This window comes from Solea solea, chromosome 20, assembly GCF_958295425.1.
Source record: "Solea solea chromosome 20, fSolSol10.1, whole genome shotgun sequence".
NCBI classification, from domain to species: domain Eukaryota; kingdom Metazoa; phylum Chordata; class Actinopteri; order Pleuronectiformes; family Soleidae; genus Solea; species Solea solea.
This window is the reverse complement of record NC_081153.1, coordinates 15540073-15557300: the sequence shown is the minus strand read 5'-3', so window position 1 is coordinate 15557300 and position 17228 is coordinate 15540073. Positions and strand designations below refer to the sequence as shown.

Below are 17228 nucleotides of genomic sequence, written 5' to 3'. Positions count from 1 at the left end.
GTGAAAACATTTTAGGTAAGACATTACCTAAAAGTTTTGAAGCTTTTTTCTTGATTAAAACAAGATTTCTGATCCTTTTAAGCTTCTTAAATGTGAATATTTACTAATTTATACTATATACTAATACTAATTTCTTTGCTCTGGATAACAAAGAAATCATTAAAAGTTAATCATTTTGGTTTGTGGATAAAACAAGACAATTGAGAACAGTGTCATTTCCAGGTTTGACGAACACAATCTACATAGATTTTCTGACATTTTATGGCCCAAACGATTAATCGATTAATCGAGAAAACAGATTTTACATTTTTACTCTTTGTATTGTTTAATTTATTTCTTAAATAAAAGTCAGAATACTTCCAGCTGCCCTGAACTACCTTCCAGAAAACTGGTTCAAAAATAATCTTTGGATCTTGTCATGTAATTTATGAAAAACATAAGTATGTGTCTGCTTTTAAGTAGATCATTTCCACCCCTCTGTATTAACACAAGGCATTCAGAAAGATTCAGAATATCAAATGAACTGATTTATTTTTTTGGTAGTTTCTAAGTCAAATCTATTTAATTGTTGGTTTTTAAATGCTATGTGTAAAACACTCCAATGTAAACCTTCCCATAAACATTGCGTCTTTATTGTTCACATGAATTGTTCACGAGCACACGAGCAACAAACAAATCCAGACGCTCACAACCGTCGTTAATCTGCGTCATCCGGACCACTTGGGTGTGGTGTGATGGAATTTGATAAGAGACCAACGTCGAGATACAAATCCAGATTATTGCACAGAAATGGCAGACCATCACCCTAAACCAACACGGGCAGCACATGCATTCCTCGTGTGAAATAAACCAAGCCGTTGGCATGGTCAGTGGCAGGAGCACATTTATACTGGACCTCTTTTAGAAAGTAAACTTTTCTCCTGTGAAATGATATAAATATCATAATCACCACCTCTTTTCTGGGAGCCAGTCTTACAGAGACAGTCCATGTGCAGCTTGTTCTTGGCTGCCCTCTTGTGTTCAAGTTAGACGGTGCAGATGAGTGAGGATTTCAAGTCTTAAACCTCACATACACTTCTCCCTCACTGACAAACAGAGACAGTGTAAGGTTGCATCCGAGCTGCATTTAATAAACTATTACAGTTTAAAAACAAGTCACACGCGTATCTCTGTGATGCCGTATGCATGATTTATTACACGTACATTTGTCACTGCTGATATGAAAAGGACTTTCCTCCATGATCTGGGTCACAGTGAAGTCACATGAGGACATACAGTATTCATGTTAAAAGCACAACCGCTGCCGAGGCTCAGCATCTCCCTCTCGCTCCGTCTTACACGGAGTTCTCCCAAAACACTGAGCGAGGATCAGTCGGTGTGCGACGGTTTGAAATCCTCACTGATTTGCGTTCAGACGTGGAGGTTGTGTGTGTTCAGTAGTTTAAGTGGCCTCAGACTGTTGAAAACACTGTATATCATACTGGAGTTTTTGGTAACAGAACATTTTGATCAGATCGTCCCAGAAACTCCTCAAAACAATAAACAGGAGCAGAAAAAACTAAATATAGAGAGAGAATACTGGTAAACTTTGGTGACCCCATACTATATTTTAATATTACCCTTTATCAGTTAATCCTTCATCAAATTTAAAACAAGTGGGGCATTCTCTTGCCATGAGGAGGCTAGGTGTAGCCTCCCGAACAGAAACAATGGAAAAGTGTTGAAATATTGATATTGGCTCTGGAAGAAACATTTGTTTCACTCCCACCTCGAGCCAAGGCCGAACCCACGACTGCGTTTGCTCTGCCTCCGATCTCATCGTGGCCTTTATTTATTCTTAAATGTGTTTTTTAAAAGGGCAGCGTTTAAAAACGGTTATGAGAAATCATTCATATTTTGAACACAGTGTTAGACAGTGAAGAGAATTATTGGCTCCAACAAGGCAACACTTAGTAAACCAAGAATAGCCCCTAAAATGGTGGTAAAACTTGTAATAACAATAATAATAATAAATCCAGCATATCATAATGGGCCATGCAGAAGCAACAGACCAAGGTCTGCCTGGTTCTCACACACACACACACACACACACAGTGAAGTTTTTCAGTGAAAATTCTTGTCTAATTAAGTTTGTGCAGTTACTTCATGCAAGCATACAAACATGTGACAATCTGTTATTTTGATACAGAAAACAACAAAACAAATCTCGGACCACATTTGGCAGAGATAACGAGGGGTGCAACAACAAAAAAAGAGGAAACGACTGACAAGAGATCGCGTGCCTGCTCCTAAAACCACCCACCCAATCACCCTGCTTTCAGTTTCCACACTAGTGGGTGAACAATTCACACAAAGACACCAGACTATTAGAAGACAAGGGCGGCTGGGGTTAAGTCATTTGTTTTCAGTATAGGGGGAGACTGGCACAGGCAGTTTGGGGAGGGAGTGGGGGGGTCAGTGGTGATGGTCCAGGGGTTAGGAAGTAAAGTGAAGTGAAGTGAGGAGGGAGGGAGGGAGTGGAGGGTGAGTGGATCAGTGTGGGCGTTGGCCAAGTCTCAGTTCATCGGCATCTCCTGAGTGGGTGAATCCTCCGGCTGAGTGAGCAAAGACTCGGGGGTCGCTCCGCTGTTGTCCGGCTCCTCGGGGTCAGTGGCAGATGCTGGTGGGGTCATTTTGGTCTGAAGCAGAGAAAAAGAGTTATTCACTTTTATGTTAGATGTGAAGTTTTGGACACTTATGAAAGATTTATGTTTATTTAACTTGAAATGAAAGATTGACGCTTTTCATTTTTAAAGTGTTGTCGTCGTGTTGAGTCTATATTCCATACAAATTGAAAGAATGGGTTTGCTAAAATGTAACTTTTAAAAAAAACAGGGTTTCCACACCTTGGTCGACATGAAAATTCAAGGACTTTCCAGAGCCAATTTCTCTTAAATTCAAGGACAGAATGTTCTGACACAGCTTAAGATGGGAGGGTAACTTGAGATCTTGGTCAAAGTCAGTTTTTGGAATTTTGAAATTTTCATCTCCCAGGCCTCATGTCGTCATTTGCTCTCTCTTTACTTAACTTTACTCGCTCATTGTTCTGCGTCGGAATGTCACGTCAACGCCGCTAGTCATTACGACTCGACGTTTGTTCTGCGTAGGCCTGGTCTGCGTATATCAAGCAATGCAGGGCGTGAAACAGTAGGTGGCGTCGTAATAAAGAAGGGAGACATTTACCTAAATATCAACTTCAACTTCTTTCTTACACAAAATTCAAGCACTTCCAATGACCCATGTCTATTTAAGGTGATTTTTCAAAAACATTCAAGGGCCTTGAAGTAGTAACCCTGTAGAATATTTTTCTATAACACTATAAAAATCGTAGATTGACATGTGAAGAAGAGCAACCTCTCAGAACTGGTGAAGGGTGAATGTGTTGTGTTTGTTATTCTGAGGAGACGCACACTGTAGTGCTGTGATCTGTACTTTTCAACCTTTTTGACACGTACAGAACTGATTCAAACCAAGGAAACCAGCTGCTGGTATGTCATCATAATCATCAAATAACACTAAATCAGTGTTGTAAACATTCTCTCTGTTTGTGCTTCAATTAGACATCAGGTCACGTCAAAGTGACCCCCATTCTCTGAAAAAAGAGACGCATCATGTGCCTTTTATTCTGTGATTAAAAGACGTTTTTAAAATCACTTTTCAAATGTTGATTAAAAAAAAATTGTATTTAATTTCTCTTTTCATGAAAATATGAGAAAACCTGACGCATCTGTGACCTTTTGTGAAGAGTTAACAAAGCTGTGAATGTGATGCATTGATTTTGTGGCAAGGTCTATAGAATGAGTTTTTTTTTTTTACCCATCCACTTAATATAACAGTGTTTGTGTCTGAACATGTGGCGACAAGTGCTGCTTTTAATCCTTTACCTTCAAAGTCTCCACTTTCTCCTCGAATGACTTGAAAGTTGGTGCATTTCTGTCAAAGGAAAAAGATTAAAGAAAGAAAAAAAGACATTAAACCAACAAGGTGGCAGAACTGAAATACTTCCTTTTCATAGGCTTGCATTTGCGTTTTGGAAAGAGAGCATGCAGACAAGTATCCGTATGTGGAGCAGAACTTCCACTGTGATCACACCTTTAAAAGGTCATGTTATCGGATACTCGGCACAGACAATGCAGGGTTTTCTAAACTGACCCCATTCTACTGAAACGCTGCTATTAAGTGTTGATTTCATGAGGAGAAAAGATCTCAGGGGGGAAACAGGTGACACATTTCTTCCAGAGATAAAAAAAAATTTAGCACCTAGAAAATGTACGTTTAATTGATTCAACTTGCATGTGGAAAAACCCACATTTAAATAGAATTATGGAGCAAAAAAAAAAAACCCACAATAAACCAGACTAATGTGGTCTCTGTAATTACAAAGCAGTTAGTTGCAGCTCTAATCCCATAAAACCAGACATTTGCTTCTGGTGGTGAATGTGCGACTTCTACAAATCGGTATTTCTATACGTAGGTGTTGCTGTGTTTTATCTCAGTGTTGCTAGATTTTCGCTGGACCTCCGCGAGCGCGACGACACTAAAGTCTGGTCATGTGAGATGAACGGAGCTGCAGCCTCGCTGATAAAGTGGCTCTCCAGCAGACGCACAGGTCTCGATATCAGCTACACACATGCTTGTTTTTGTTTTCTACACGTAGCAAACAAACAAACAAACAAACTAACTCTTGTCTTGTCATGCAGAAGTGTCGTGGCTCATTAAGACACACTGGCTCATGTCCCCTTACCTCATGACAGGCATGCTAGTGGAGTGTTGTAATGAGCGCATGCTATTCCGACAGCATTACAGAGAAGAAAGGAGGCATTAGTGAAGACAGTTTTACAAAGAAAGACCAAGCAAAGCACATATCACAGGAGCACAAAATACAGCAAATACAGCTAATTTATTCAATGAATTCATCCTATTAATCCTGTTTTATCCTATTTAGATCAATTGTGCATTAACAAAGTGGGGAAAGGGCTAATCCTGTCTTGTGAGGGGGAAAATCTTGTCATCTAACACACACACACACTCTGCCCTCTTTGACACCTGTCAGGTCACTCCTCACTCCCCCCTCCCCCCCACACACACACCCATCCCCAAGCAAGCTTTGTGTAGCAGCTCATCCATGAGGCTGCAATTCTCAGCACACTGCAGCTTTGAAAAGGCCTAATAATCTTGTTTGCAGCTCAGTAATCCACAGAGAAGGAAGGATGACAGGGGAGAAGACTAGGATTAGGATGCGGTGCTGCGGTGGGTGTGGGTCAACCAGAGCTACATCTACTCTAACTGCTAATATTGACAAATCTATTGTGTTTGGTCACTACACAGCAACTGCTTGTATCCTGTCGGTACACAACATACAAATCCTATTAAATAATAAGTCACTTGTTTCACATTAAGCAAGTTGGAAAATACAAAAATAGAAAACTGGTGCTCCAGAAACTGTAATTGTTAAGAGCAGGTCCAAACATGTCTCCTCTGTCTCACCTCACATCCTCAAGCTTCCGGGTGATGGCTGAGCCAACATTAGAAAAAGCTGCCGAGGCCTTCAGACTCGCCTGAGAGAGCGTCTCAGAAGTCCTCCTATAGCTGAAAGAGAAAGGATATGAGGGTGATGAAAAGAGACAGAGATCAAAGCGTAAACAGCAGCATCAAGGTCAGCACTAAACCTCCTTTTCTGTTTCATTTTAAAAAAGCCTGAAAGCATCAGAATGTTGTTCATTTCCTGTGACACAAAACTCAGTTTCAGCCAGAAAACCACTGAAGAGCAGAGGCATCTTTTCTGACAATGTTTTCAGGGCAAAAAATGTCATGATGAAATGAGTAGAGGACAAAAAAATATATATTCTCCCCATTGTGGGACTGATAGAGAATGAGCTAATCTTGTTTTATGTTTTATCTGGTCTTTATCAGAGTACTGTGGTGCTGGTGGACCGGCACGTACGCGGTGGAGGTGGTGACGTCCTGCCAGGTTTTGGAGATGTTCTGTTTGAGCTCATTCAAAGGTGTGATGCCCAGCTTCCTCTTGATGTCCGCCAACTGCCTCTCCTTGGCTGCCAGGACCTGGGACAGAGTCTGGATCTCATCCTCCACCTAGACACAGGTACACACAAGCGAAGCAATACACATTATTGTGACCAAGTAAAAAATAATTAAGTGACACACCGAATCCAAACCAATGCCAACTTGTATTACAAGATGCCTCAAACACACCTCTTTGTATTAAAGTAGACTGTTTTATTATACTGTATTTTACATGAAGTATTCAAAAAAAGTTGATTTTTCAGCAGCTTCAACGTCATTAGAGCAAGTGTTGGATTTACAGTTTATTTATACAACACTGTCATAATATTTCTAAACATTTCCCACAGTTGACTCATTGAATCACGGCCTCTTTAATCCCTGACCCCCCCCCCCCCCTGACCTTGACCAAGTCTTCCTGCAGCTCCTGCCGCTCTTCCTCCGTCATGGCGGGTGGAGGGGATGAGGGACCGACTGACGTGGCTGCATCTTCTCCCACCTCTGGGGCTGAATCCGTATGCTGCTGGGAATCTGGAGAGCAATCAGTAGGTCAATGTTGGATTGATAGGTTTCCTTGTATGATATAAGTCATGGTCACAGGTGACTGCCTGTCTGTGTTTGCAGTCTGTGTGACAACAAACAGGTGGCATTAAAAGGAGAGGCTCATGTTGTTTGACAAAAAAACACACACTCACACAGGACCCAACCCTGTTTGGTGAGAAGTGGCAGCCAAGAAGGAGAAGCTTTTCATTTTGAACAACTGTTCATTCTAGTAGCTAATCTACTAAATAAAACTAGTCTGAATGGCATCACTTAGAGCAGACACTCCATCTACAGTATCTTCATCGGTGTGAAAATCTGTTTTTTGGTGCCAATTATGGGCATGAGTATTTTAGACACTGACAAACAACTGGGATTTACACGCACAACCAATTTCTTTGTGTAAAATGATAAAAAAAAAGTAAACCACACTAATAACCACTAATTACAACCATTGTAGGAGAGCCTCTCTGAATGGAGCCCCATCTCTTAAACATGTATCCTGTGCACCTGATCAAGTGGGCAGTGAGTGAACTTTAGATAAAAATCCACTCTATTTGCAAAAGATTGCTTGCTTGCTTGCTGTGTAAGGAAGAGTTCAGCAACCGAACAAAGCTCCCTTCCACAGCCACAGTCATAATTTCACTCCACACACACACACACTGGTCTTTGATGTTGCCGTCTCTGGCAGAGCTCTGACTTGTAGGGAGCAGCAGTGCATCAATAATACATAGAAGTTTCTAGATGGAGACATCCTGGGCTCAGACAGCATGAGAGAACACGAGCAGAGGGGTTGTTAGGATCTGTCAGTCAACGGCGGGTCAGGATGTGTCGAGCCTGAGCCGAGCTGGAGTCAGGAGACCCCAAACTGGCCCGCAGGTCAATTTTTTTTTTTTCTTTTCATCCTTTAGAGGAACAATAGGGGGAAAGTAAATAAAAGTGTGAGGGGCAGGAGATATCTCTGGTGTATAATCTCATCTCAGCAGGAAATGAAACAGTATTATGAACTGAGAGGAGAAACAAAATTGTTTTTTTTTTCCAAGACTGAACCACTTGGGGGAAAATATCAGATATTCTGACAGATGTTGCAATCCAGATTATATTTTTTTTTTTGAACATGGAACAATCAAAATAGAACAATTAAATTCAATGAACTGTTTAAACATGGCTCCACACAGAAATGTGGCCCAGTGCAGTGTAATTACAGTAGGAGGCTAAAGGGAACATCCGTCTATTTACACGGTAAATAAACAAAAATACATTGCTAGGCAATCGATTGTTGATCTTTTGGTATCACCTGATATGCAAAGAGGAAACAGTGAGTTTATTTTTGTTACTCGTTACTACCAAATAAAATCAGAAGAAGAAGAGTTGGTATTATGGTCTGTATTTATATAGAGCTTCTTCTAGTCTTGATGAGCTGCTATATTCACCCATTCACACGCTGCAACATGGAGTTAAGTGTCTTGCTCAAGGACACATATAGACTAGCAGAGCCAGGAATTGAACCCGCAACCTTCCATTTGAACGACTACTTGCCCTACCACTGAGCCACCATGGCTCAATCCTAACACTTCACTTTTTTAATACTTTTACTTCTCAAACTTAAGTACAATTTATATCAGAAAATGAATTTTGATACTTAAGTACAGTAAATGTCATATACTTTAAGACTTTGTTTTTCTCTTAACTGGTGCTAAGATGCTCTTCATACTTTGCTTGCACAGGTTAGTTTTTCATTTTAAAGATATTTAATAACACGCCACTTTACAACTATTTCGACACAGTACCAGGCATGTGCTGTGACCTTTTGAATAACTTTTTTTTTTTTTACCATATCCTCTCCTCCCACCTCATTCCACACACATACACACACACACACACACACATACTTCTCTTATACTCCCTGCACTTTCAAAAACATTTGAGTTAAAACACAGGGTTGTTTGCACAGGACAGAGAGAGAGAGTGAGGGAAATCAAAAAGAGTCTGAAAGTATACATTCACTCCCCCACAGGCTGTGTTGGTATTTGCACATAGCTGCTTGAAGAGCTTCTAGTGAAATGACATTTCTCAGCGTTCCAAGGGAGCAGCAACACTCGTTTTCACATTTAATTAACAGCATGGGAATAAGCCGAGCTCACTGGATACATCTCGGGCATAATGTCAGAATGTGCAGGAATTGGGAGTGGAGCTAGTGGCGGATAATGTCGATATATTGTGGAGCTAGAGAAGAGAAAACAGAGGAAATCCACTTTTCAGGCCACGGAGCTAGAACCACTCTACTGCTGCAGCTCTGAAGTGTTACACTTCATCTGCCCTCGGGCACTTTTCCCCTCGTCTGTCTCCTTGTCTTACATTTGCCCTTTCCTCTTCCTCTCACTGGTGACACAGCACACTGACACACAAACACACTGAACACACAGATACACACCTGCTTACAGAGACAGAATTGTGTAACGGACACTCGCTGTGTCTCGGCCAACAACAACACAAACGTCCAACCTGTTTAGCACATGAATCTCACAGAAGTTCTATCACAGTTGTTGAAAATAGGCAGTTTTAACGAGGTATGTTTAAGTTCACATTCTGATGAAGTGGCAAAACAAAAGCCTGCGTGCAGAGTCGTGAAACGGTGTTTATTTACAGGTCAGGCTACCACTATAGGCTATTGCACACAGTCAGGTGCGTTAGTGTGAATCAATTTGTGATTTGCATGTTCAGTAAAACTCCTCAGACAAAAGGCAAGTCAGCTGAAAACATGAGACAATGAAGGAATAAACAAAGTTAGAATAACCATAACAAAATAATCCATGAGTGAAGAAGTTGAAGACAAACTGCAGTCACACACAGGCCTAATAATAACTAATTATCACCCGTTCTCTCTCCCTTCTGGTTCGTGCTCTCACAAACATCCCAAACACATTTGTACCACACACACATCCACACACTGCCCTCACATCCTTTATCCAGCCTCTCCCTGTCCTCCTTGTGATACCTCTGGTTGCGACAGCTGGCGAGCTGGGCGGCGTGTCACAGTAGGTCGGGGAGAGGTAGAGGTACCTGGTGTTGACTCCTTGTTCAAAGTCAAACGGAGAGTGGTATTCCTCCAGAGGATCCATGTTCACGTAAGTTTGCGGAGCTGCTGATCTCACTGACGACCACCACCTCCACCTCAGCAAAACCAGCCAAGTTTGCTTATTGTCTGCATGTGATGCAGGCGCGTGTTGGCTGAGTGTCCTTGTTTACAGCCTCCTGGATTCCTTGTGTGGCAGTGAGACACACTTAATGTTTAAGTATGTGTGTGAGTTCGGAGGGTCAGAGTCAAAGGGAGCCATAGTCCATTTTCCTGTGCTGCAGGAGGTGCTGAGAAACCTCTTCCCGCTGTTAATAAGTTACCTGTGCATTAAAGCAGCTGTTACAGGAGACGCACACTAATTACTCCCAAAGTACAATCTCATCTTATCCTTCAAATATCCATTTTGTGCCAGTTTTCATATGCTAGCCACCGTTAGCAGAGCTAGCGCTGAAGTGATATTGCGTGACACTCCAGTTTCAATAGAGTCAGGTCTCTCTGTCACATCCCTCCCTCCCTCCCACACTCACTCACTTTCCATCATCAAGCCTGTCATACAAGGAGGAAATAAAAGCGGGTCCATTTGTGTGGGCTAGTCACGTGATGTGTGTGTGTGTGTGTGGTGGAGGCGCATTAGATGAAAAGCATAATCTGCAGTGTCCCAGATTACAGCAAAGCGATAATCCAGGGTGGCCCGTCCATCTTGTAGCACCAGTTAATGCTTAGTCAGTTTGAATAAAAGGGAGAAGATGCCTGAGGCCGCACTAGCTATCATGCACTATCTATGTGGTAACGTGTGTGTGTGTGTGTGTGTGTGTGTATATATATATAAGGAATTACTTGTTACTTTTAGATATTTTAAAACAGAACTGTTACATGCTATATCTATAATAGAGATAGACTGAAGAATTGGTACGATAGGTGTTTGTTCTCAAGAACTTGACAAATGTTGCCAAGTCAATAAAACTTTAGTAAATAGTTTTGATGACCTTTTTCATGTATTTATAATAAATCTATAAATATTTTTTTAATGAAAATACTTGTCAATATAATTGCTCTACAGTGCAGACATAAAATGTAGCTAGGAGAGACGAACCTGTTAGTGTTGTTCAATAAGCGGTTACTGAGTTTATTCCATTTTTTTGTAGCATTTGTTACCATTAAACAGTTATATTTTATTAATGGACTAATAAATACATGAGCTATTCAAAGACAATTAAAGTGTGCCAATGAGCAGCATCATTCCACGTGTTCCAGCTGTCATTTTACAACCAGATGTCTTGATTTAAGTATAATAGGAAAAGGGAATGACTGCACACAAATGTCAAATGCAGAACAGACCAGTCATGTTCTGTGCAATGAGTTTAGGACCTTGTTGCAAACATTCCTCTGTTGCCAGATGAGCATGTTTATGTGATCTTCTCCAGGAAATACCCGATATCAGGAGAGACACGTGATACACAGTCCTGAACGCTCCAAGGCGTTCAGGATTCAGGATTCACAAGAAAACAGTGGTGGTTTTCACTTTCTACACTGGATTCATGTGACACTTATTAAATACAAAAAAACAAACATGTAACTTACTTATTGAATTTTATTGAATTAAAAATAATCTAAAATCTTAAAAAGTTGTGTTGAAAATATTCTGTAATCCAAACTTTACATGTAAATTTAAGACTGTTTGATGCATTGATTTATCAGAGAAAACAGATTTTAGATTTTAAAAAGCTGATCCACAATGACACTCATCCACAGGAACAGCCAGCCATTTTCAAGTGGTTAATGAAGCACAACATGAGATCAATTATCTTACTATTCATGACATACCCTGTCACATGATTAGTCTATAACGAGAGTCATGAGACACGGATGACTGTGAATGCAGCGAGCTTGCCGTTACATGTGCATCATGGGAAAACTGAGGCGAGGAGCAAATATAGAAACGTGTGTTCCCCTCACGACAACATCTCAACATCAACCTAATCTTATAGACTCTCTGTAGACCAGCATTTACATCATGTTTGTATTTGAGGAAATGTGAATACTGATTGTATTGTCATGAGTAAAATTAGAAGATTTAAAAACACAATATGTGATTTCTGATGCTGGGGTCTCCCAATCAAAACAAAGACAGTTTGATGAAGTCGGGAAGCAGCAGGGGATCATGGGAGTTTACAGGGAGAGCTTGAGCAGGTACAACATGCAACAAAGGGCACTGAGTAGCCGATCTGCTGGTGACAAATACACACAATATGGCAAATAAGTAGTCCCGAATATTTAAATCCTCTCTCTGTTTCATATGGGCTTTGCTCCTGAAGCTATAGCAATTTAATTTTCTTGAATAGAAATTCAGATTTCTATGGATTTAGACACTATTTTTGTTGAAATGTAGAAACATTACATGTTGTACAAGAATCTACCATTCTTATATTGCTTGTAAAACTGAAACTAAGGTCAGCAGCCATTTATCTTCGCTAAGGGATGAAGACTGTAGAGAGGTGGAAACTTTTTTCATACAAAGGGTTTGGCATCTGCAGGACTCCAACATCAGACATGTTGTTTTAGCAATGCCATAATGACCATACAGTATAATTATTTCTCTATCACCTCAGAATATGAAAAACATGTACAAAGTTTTAAAATAACTATATTTTCAGGTAAAAGGCTTCTATGGGATAAAGTGTCAAGTATTTAGTGCGATATTCGCGTACACTATTAAACATGACCGTAGCTCTCTTAAACCTGTAGGTTTTTTCAAGACATGCTTTAGGTTTACATATACACATTGTATGAGTTAAACTCATTTACAGTTTGCAAACTGACTGACCAACTTCCAGTCACATCTTTTCAATCCAAAAGCCAATTATCACAGAATTTGACAGCCATAAAAACAACAGAGCTGGTGATGCCCTGAGACTTTTGTGCATTACAGAAACAACGCTGATGTGGAAGAAGCAGCAGCCTGTCCCTGGTGATAAGAATTTCTCACGTACAATGTACACAGTCCACCACCAACTGTCCAAACAGGGCTGAGTGCAACGTTCTCTCTAAACTAAATACATAGTAATGGTGGTAAATTAAGTTTTGTATTCTATTTCTACAACAGGTTGTTAGGATAATAACAGCACTTTCAGTGACATCTCACAATAGTCAAAGCTCTCAATTCACAACAAAATACTGGAAGTGATGTAGGACTGATTTCCACACTGTTCCCTTTGACAGTGGGGCCTAAAGTTCCTCTGTACAGTGTCATGTTGGAAGATACTACACGCGTGTGTGTGCACTGCCAGAGTTATCAGACAGGTGAGAGCTGCGCTCAGACAAATCTCACAGATTATTGAAGAATTCTCCTCAAAGAAGCAGAGAAAGCAGACAAATTCAATGGCCACTGCATCGTAGAATGGAGCGTAGAGTTTAATCTTTGTGATATAAAATGCAATTAGAGCAGACACTTTTCAAAGAAACAGCTACAGATTCTGGGAAATGAGCTTAATTCAGTAATGATCCACATCAAACCCCATGAGAACATTGTGTCAGCCATGACTGTGCTGAAAAACATGTATTTCTCGGTAATGTTCTGAAAAAACATATAACATCTATTATGACTGACAACCAAGTGTGAGCATAGTTGATGCTGTACTTATAATACAATGGTATCACACTTGTAATAGTTATATTAGACTTTTTCTAAGAAAGCAAGATGAAAAGTCACTTATTAGTACAGTGACAAAATCCTGATATTGATATACTGTATCTTGTATCACTGTAGATACAGGTAAAATGTTTTGTTCAAAATCTTTGAAACCAACAAGTCAGCTGTACATACACAGTAGTGGCATGTTTGCTGTGACAGCTGAGAGCTTCCAGTTGTGTCTCATTTAAATCTAATAAGTCAGAAATGTTGGCCATGGCTCACGATCAATCTCATTAGACATTCGAGCTGAAAAACAAGACGCATCGGTCACATTTCTGAACATCTGACTTCAGCCAAACGCTTCCCTCATGAAAGCACAAAGTATCAGAGGTTTTCTGGAATATTTTAAACAATTTTGAAGTAAAATTCCTTAATTAATTAATTTTTTTTCTTCAGATAAATACTAAGAAATGATAATCAACTCTTCCATAAACTACTCCCTAAAGACACTTAACAAAAAAGTTAGTATTTCTGACATAAATTCATAAGCAAGCAAAAAGGGACACAATGATCTTAAAAGATCATTATGAAAAGTAGGAGTGGGTCAGCATATGGATTTGGTGATATATCGTCGTCCTTCCTCGTGCAATATGATAATCGATATGCCAGGGCAAATATTGATATTTTAATTAACAACTTAAGGCACTCTAAAGTAAACAGTCCCTGTCAGTTTTACTGCACTTTTAACTTTTCACGGACGTTTTGTTTTTTTCAGTTAGATATCGTGATGTATCACTATGATTGACGTGCAATACATTTGTTGTCACAGAATCGTTGTATTGTGATGTTATTGGTATCGTGGACCATATGTCGTGTTGTGATTCCCACCCCTAATGCAATGACAATACTCCACTGCCCTGTTACCACCTGACCTCCTCACTGCTAAACATGCTAACTTAGCAACTTGTCATATTTTTCAATGTTCACCCAGAAACACTGACAAAACACCTGAACACAACAACCAAAAAAACAGTTTAAACAAAAATGACTGGATGTGTCATGATAATTTGGCTTTAATGTGTCTCTGTAGGCTGATGCTCAGTGACGAGGTAAATGATTCACTGCCATACCTGCACAAAAGGTGTGATACTAAAATGAACTTCACTGTTGTCATGACAGCATGACTATAAAAAAAGAGAAGTCAGTTGTTCCCATGATGATATTTATGTACTTTAATTTACTTCTGCAGAGGGAAGAAAAAGAGATTTTGTTTTGTCTCACTTTTTTGTCATGTAACAGTCCACCATTATTTTTGAATTGATGCACCACCAACTGAAACCGTTGCTAATGTAAACCACAAGGAAGCACGAGCATTGTGATTAGGATTAAGATCGTTTTAGGACGACTGACAGAGACACAAAAAAGACATTTGGTGCCTAAATTGTTTGTTGACCAGTAACACACACATCATGAGGGAAAACTAGTCAGGCAATAAAAGAAAGTAAACTTCACATCCCAAGAGGCACTGTGATCACATGACAAGATATCCACAAAAACAGGGACTAAAACCAAATATTATGAGATTGTCATGTTATATTCATATTTCAAATTTATTTGGACAGATATTTAGCATAAAATATCGCACCTTAAAAGGTTGCATACTTTGATGTTGTGTTGATTTACAAAATATACTGCACCTCTAGCTCTAACTTAAGCTCCAATTTTTTCATCTTGGGGCAGGAGCATGCAGACAACAGGAAATTATATTTCTGAACCCAGGACTGAAGATTAAGGCAGGTCTGTGACATTTTTTGCCCAGCGTCTCCTCAGGATAAACAAATGTCCAAGTATTTTAGTCAACTAAACTTCTGACTAAAAGCAGCTCTGCTAATAAGTAACTATTAGCACACAACCCCGAGTCAAGACAGTAGTTGAAGGAATGATGATGCCTGGTAGGACTAGAAAAGCTCAGGGAGTTGCAGGAGAGGCCGGGGGCAGGAATAACAGGTAGAATGTCTTCAAAGCATTTAATTTAAATGTCCTCTTTATACACTCACTGACCACTTTATGAAATACACCTGTTCAACTACTTATAAACACTAGCACCTACAGAGGAGTGGTCTTCATGGAGCAGATGAGACTTTAAACTTATTAAAAAAACAACAACAGTAGATCAAATAACCACTTGTTACATCCAAGGTCTGCAGAAGATCATCTCTAAACATGCAACCTCTCAAACCTTAAAGCAAGTCTCATTCCTGCCACTTTTACTGATGTCCTTTGTCATACAGTGGCCGTTGAGTGTAAATAAGTGAATTCTATTATAAAATGCTTGGCAGTCCCACACATGTGCTCAGGCCTGTTTGACCTCAATCGCAGACTGTTACAGAAGAGGAACATGCTACTTTCGAACTAAAGTGTGCCCCCGTGATTACAACGGTGACAGATATGTAGACAGTGTGACCTGACTGGAAGAGATAAAATGGTGTCTTTAAGGAAACATGTGGGAAGCTGTTAAAAAAGGGTGTAACCTGTTTGTACAGCTTCTATTCACACTGCTTTGTACAAAATAATGTAAGAACAAGATCGCATTAGTGGGTGTTAATTGTTCAAACCAAAGTGCCTGTTAAAGAATTAGGGCAATTTAACAACAACAACTTCCTTATTTATGATTAACTGACATGACATGGTGGCTGCCTACGTGTTGGAACAAATGCTGTACAGTATTAATAACTTCCGTGTTATTTGTCATAAACAATGACCTACATTTGTGCCTCTCATTTGTTCGATGTTCAAACGCCATTTTCAGAGAGAAGTCAGTCAAAAGAACCATTTCCTTTTCTAGTTTGAAAAGTAGCATATGTTGTCAACACACAAACTTTCGTCACTGCGCAAAATTAGCCCCCTTTTGCTAACTTTCTTGTGCGACAAAGTACTTTGACAACATTACGTGTTACAACGCTGACACAATGACACACATGAGACGAGACAAGTACCTTTCTCTGTGTCGTCCATCTGTGCGGTGAAGCGATGTGTTTTCGGGCAGTTTTGACGTCCACAGTGTGCAGGTTGCTCAGCTGGCTGCCGTTGCTGCTGCTGCTGCTGCACGCCTTCCTGTCCTCTCCCTCATGTTGCCAGGCAGCTCGACGTGCGGGGTGGGGCTCCACTGTGACGTCATCGCGCAGCAGTGTAAACAGAGGAGAGCACGTGGATCCACTTTGAAGTCATCAACACAGCAGTGGAGGGATGAAATAAACTGTAGATTCTTTGTACTTTATTTTACTTTACACGTTTTTTTTTTCTTATAACAACCGGGTAACTGTTTGAGAACATAACACTGCAAAAAATGTAACTTAATTCTCACATGTTCTCATTGCAATGAACTCTAAACTGAATAGACAACTAAAATGTTTTGAACTAGTAAACAATTAAAACAATCGATTCCTCCAATAAATAAATTATCTTTTTTTTAACCTCCCTTTACTTTATATTATTCATGTTTTTCCAAGTTTCATTATTTCCAACCTGAAATATATGTGAATATATGTGAAGTAGATTTGTTGATGTAAACGGCAAGTTATGTTATAGCTGTTGTTGTTTTTTGCACTGTCCTTTTAAAAAGATATTAAATTATTTTTATTATTCCTTCTTGATTTTTGATCTTATCAAAAGTTCCAGGATAATGAAAAAAAATACAATAAAATACAAGGTACTTGGTTCTCATGATGGACAGAGAGTAACTCAATGCATTTCTTTCAAAATGCAAATGCTGTTTGCGCTATTTATAGATTATGTCTTAAGGCAGTGTCACAAAAGAGGACAAACTGCAATGTCACGTTTTTTGAATAACACAAATTGAGTGAAAAGGAGGGTTTATGGTTATCTGTGAGTTCACACATGAGTAACTTCTCCGATCAT

The 17228-nt window shown here is 39.7% G+C and overlaps 1 protein-coding gene across 3 annotated transcripts; it reads right to left on the bottom strand.

Moving 5' to 3' along the window:
- Positions 1-1168: 1168 nt before the first annotated feature.
- tpd52 (tumor protein D52) lies at positions 1169-16446 on the bottom strand. 3 transcript variants are annotated; one of them, XM_058619344.1, is made up of 7 exons: positions 16307-16446; positions 6464-6591; positions 5984-6132; positions 5527-5628; positions 4784-4825; positions 3924-3972; positions 1169-2678 (listed from the first exon to the last, which is right to left on the bottom strand). In XM_058619344.1, exons 1-7 carry the CDS (start codon positions 16323-16325, stop codon positions 2556-2558), a joined length of 612 nt encoding a protein of 203 aa, XP_058475327.1. In that variant the 5' UTR covers positions 16326-16446; the 3' UTR covers positions 1169-2555. The 3 variants fall into 3 exon arrangements, with proteins under 3 accessions (XP_058475327.1, XP_058475328.1, XP_058475329.1); XM_058619345.1 differs by lacking the exon at positions 4784-4825; XM_058619346.1 differs by lacking the exons at positions 1169-2678; positions 3924-3972; positions 4784-4825 and having other exon boundaries at positions 5523-5628.
- Between the last annotated feature and the right edge of the window lie 782 nt (positions 16447-17228).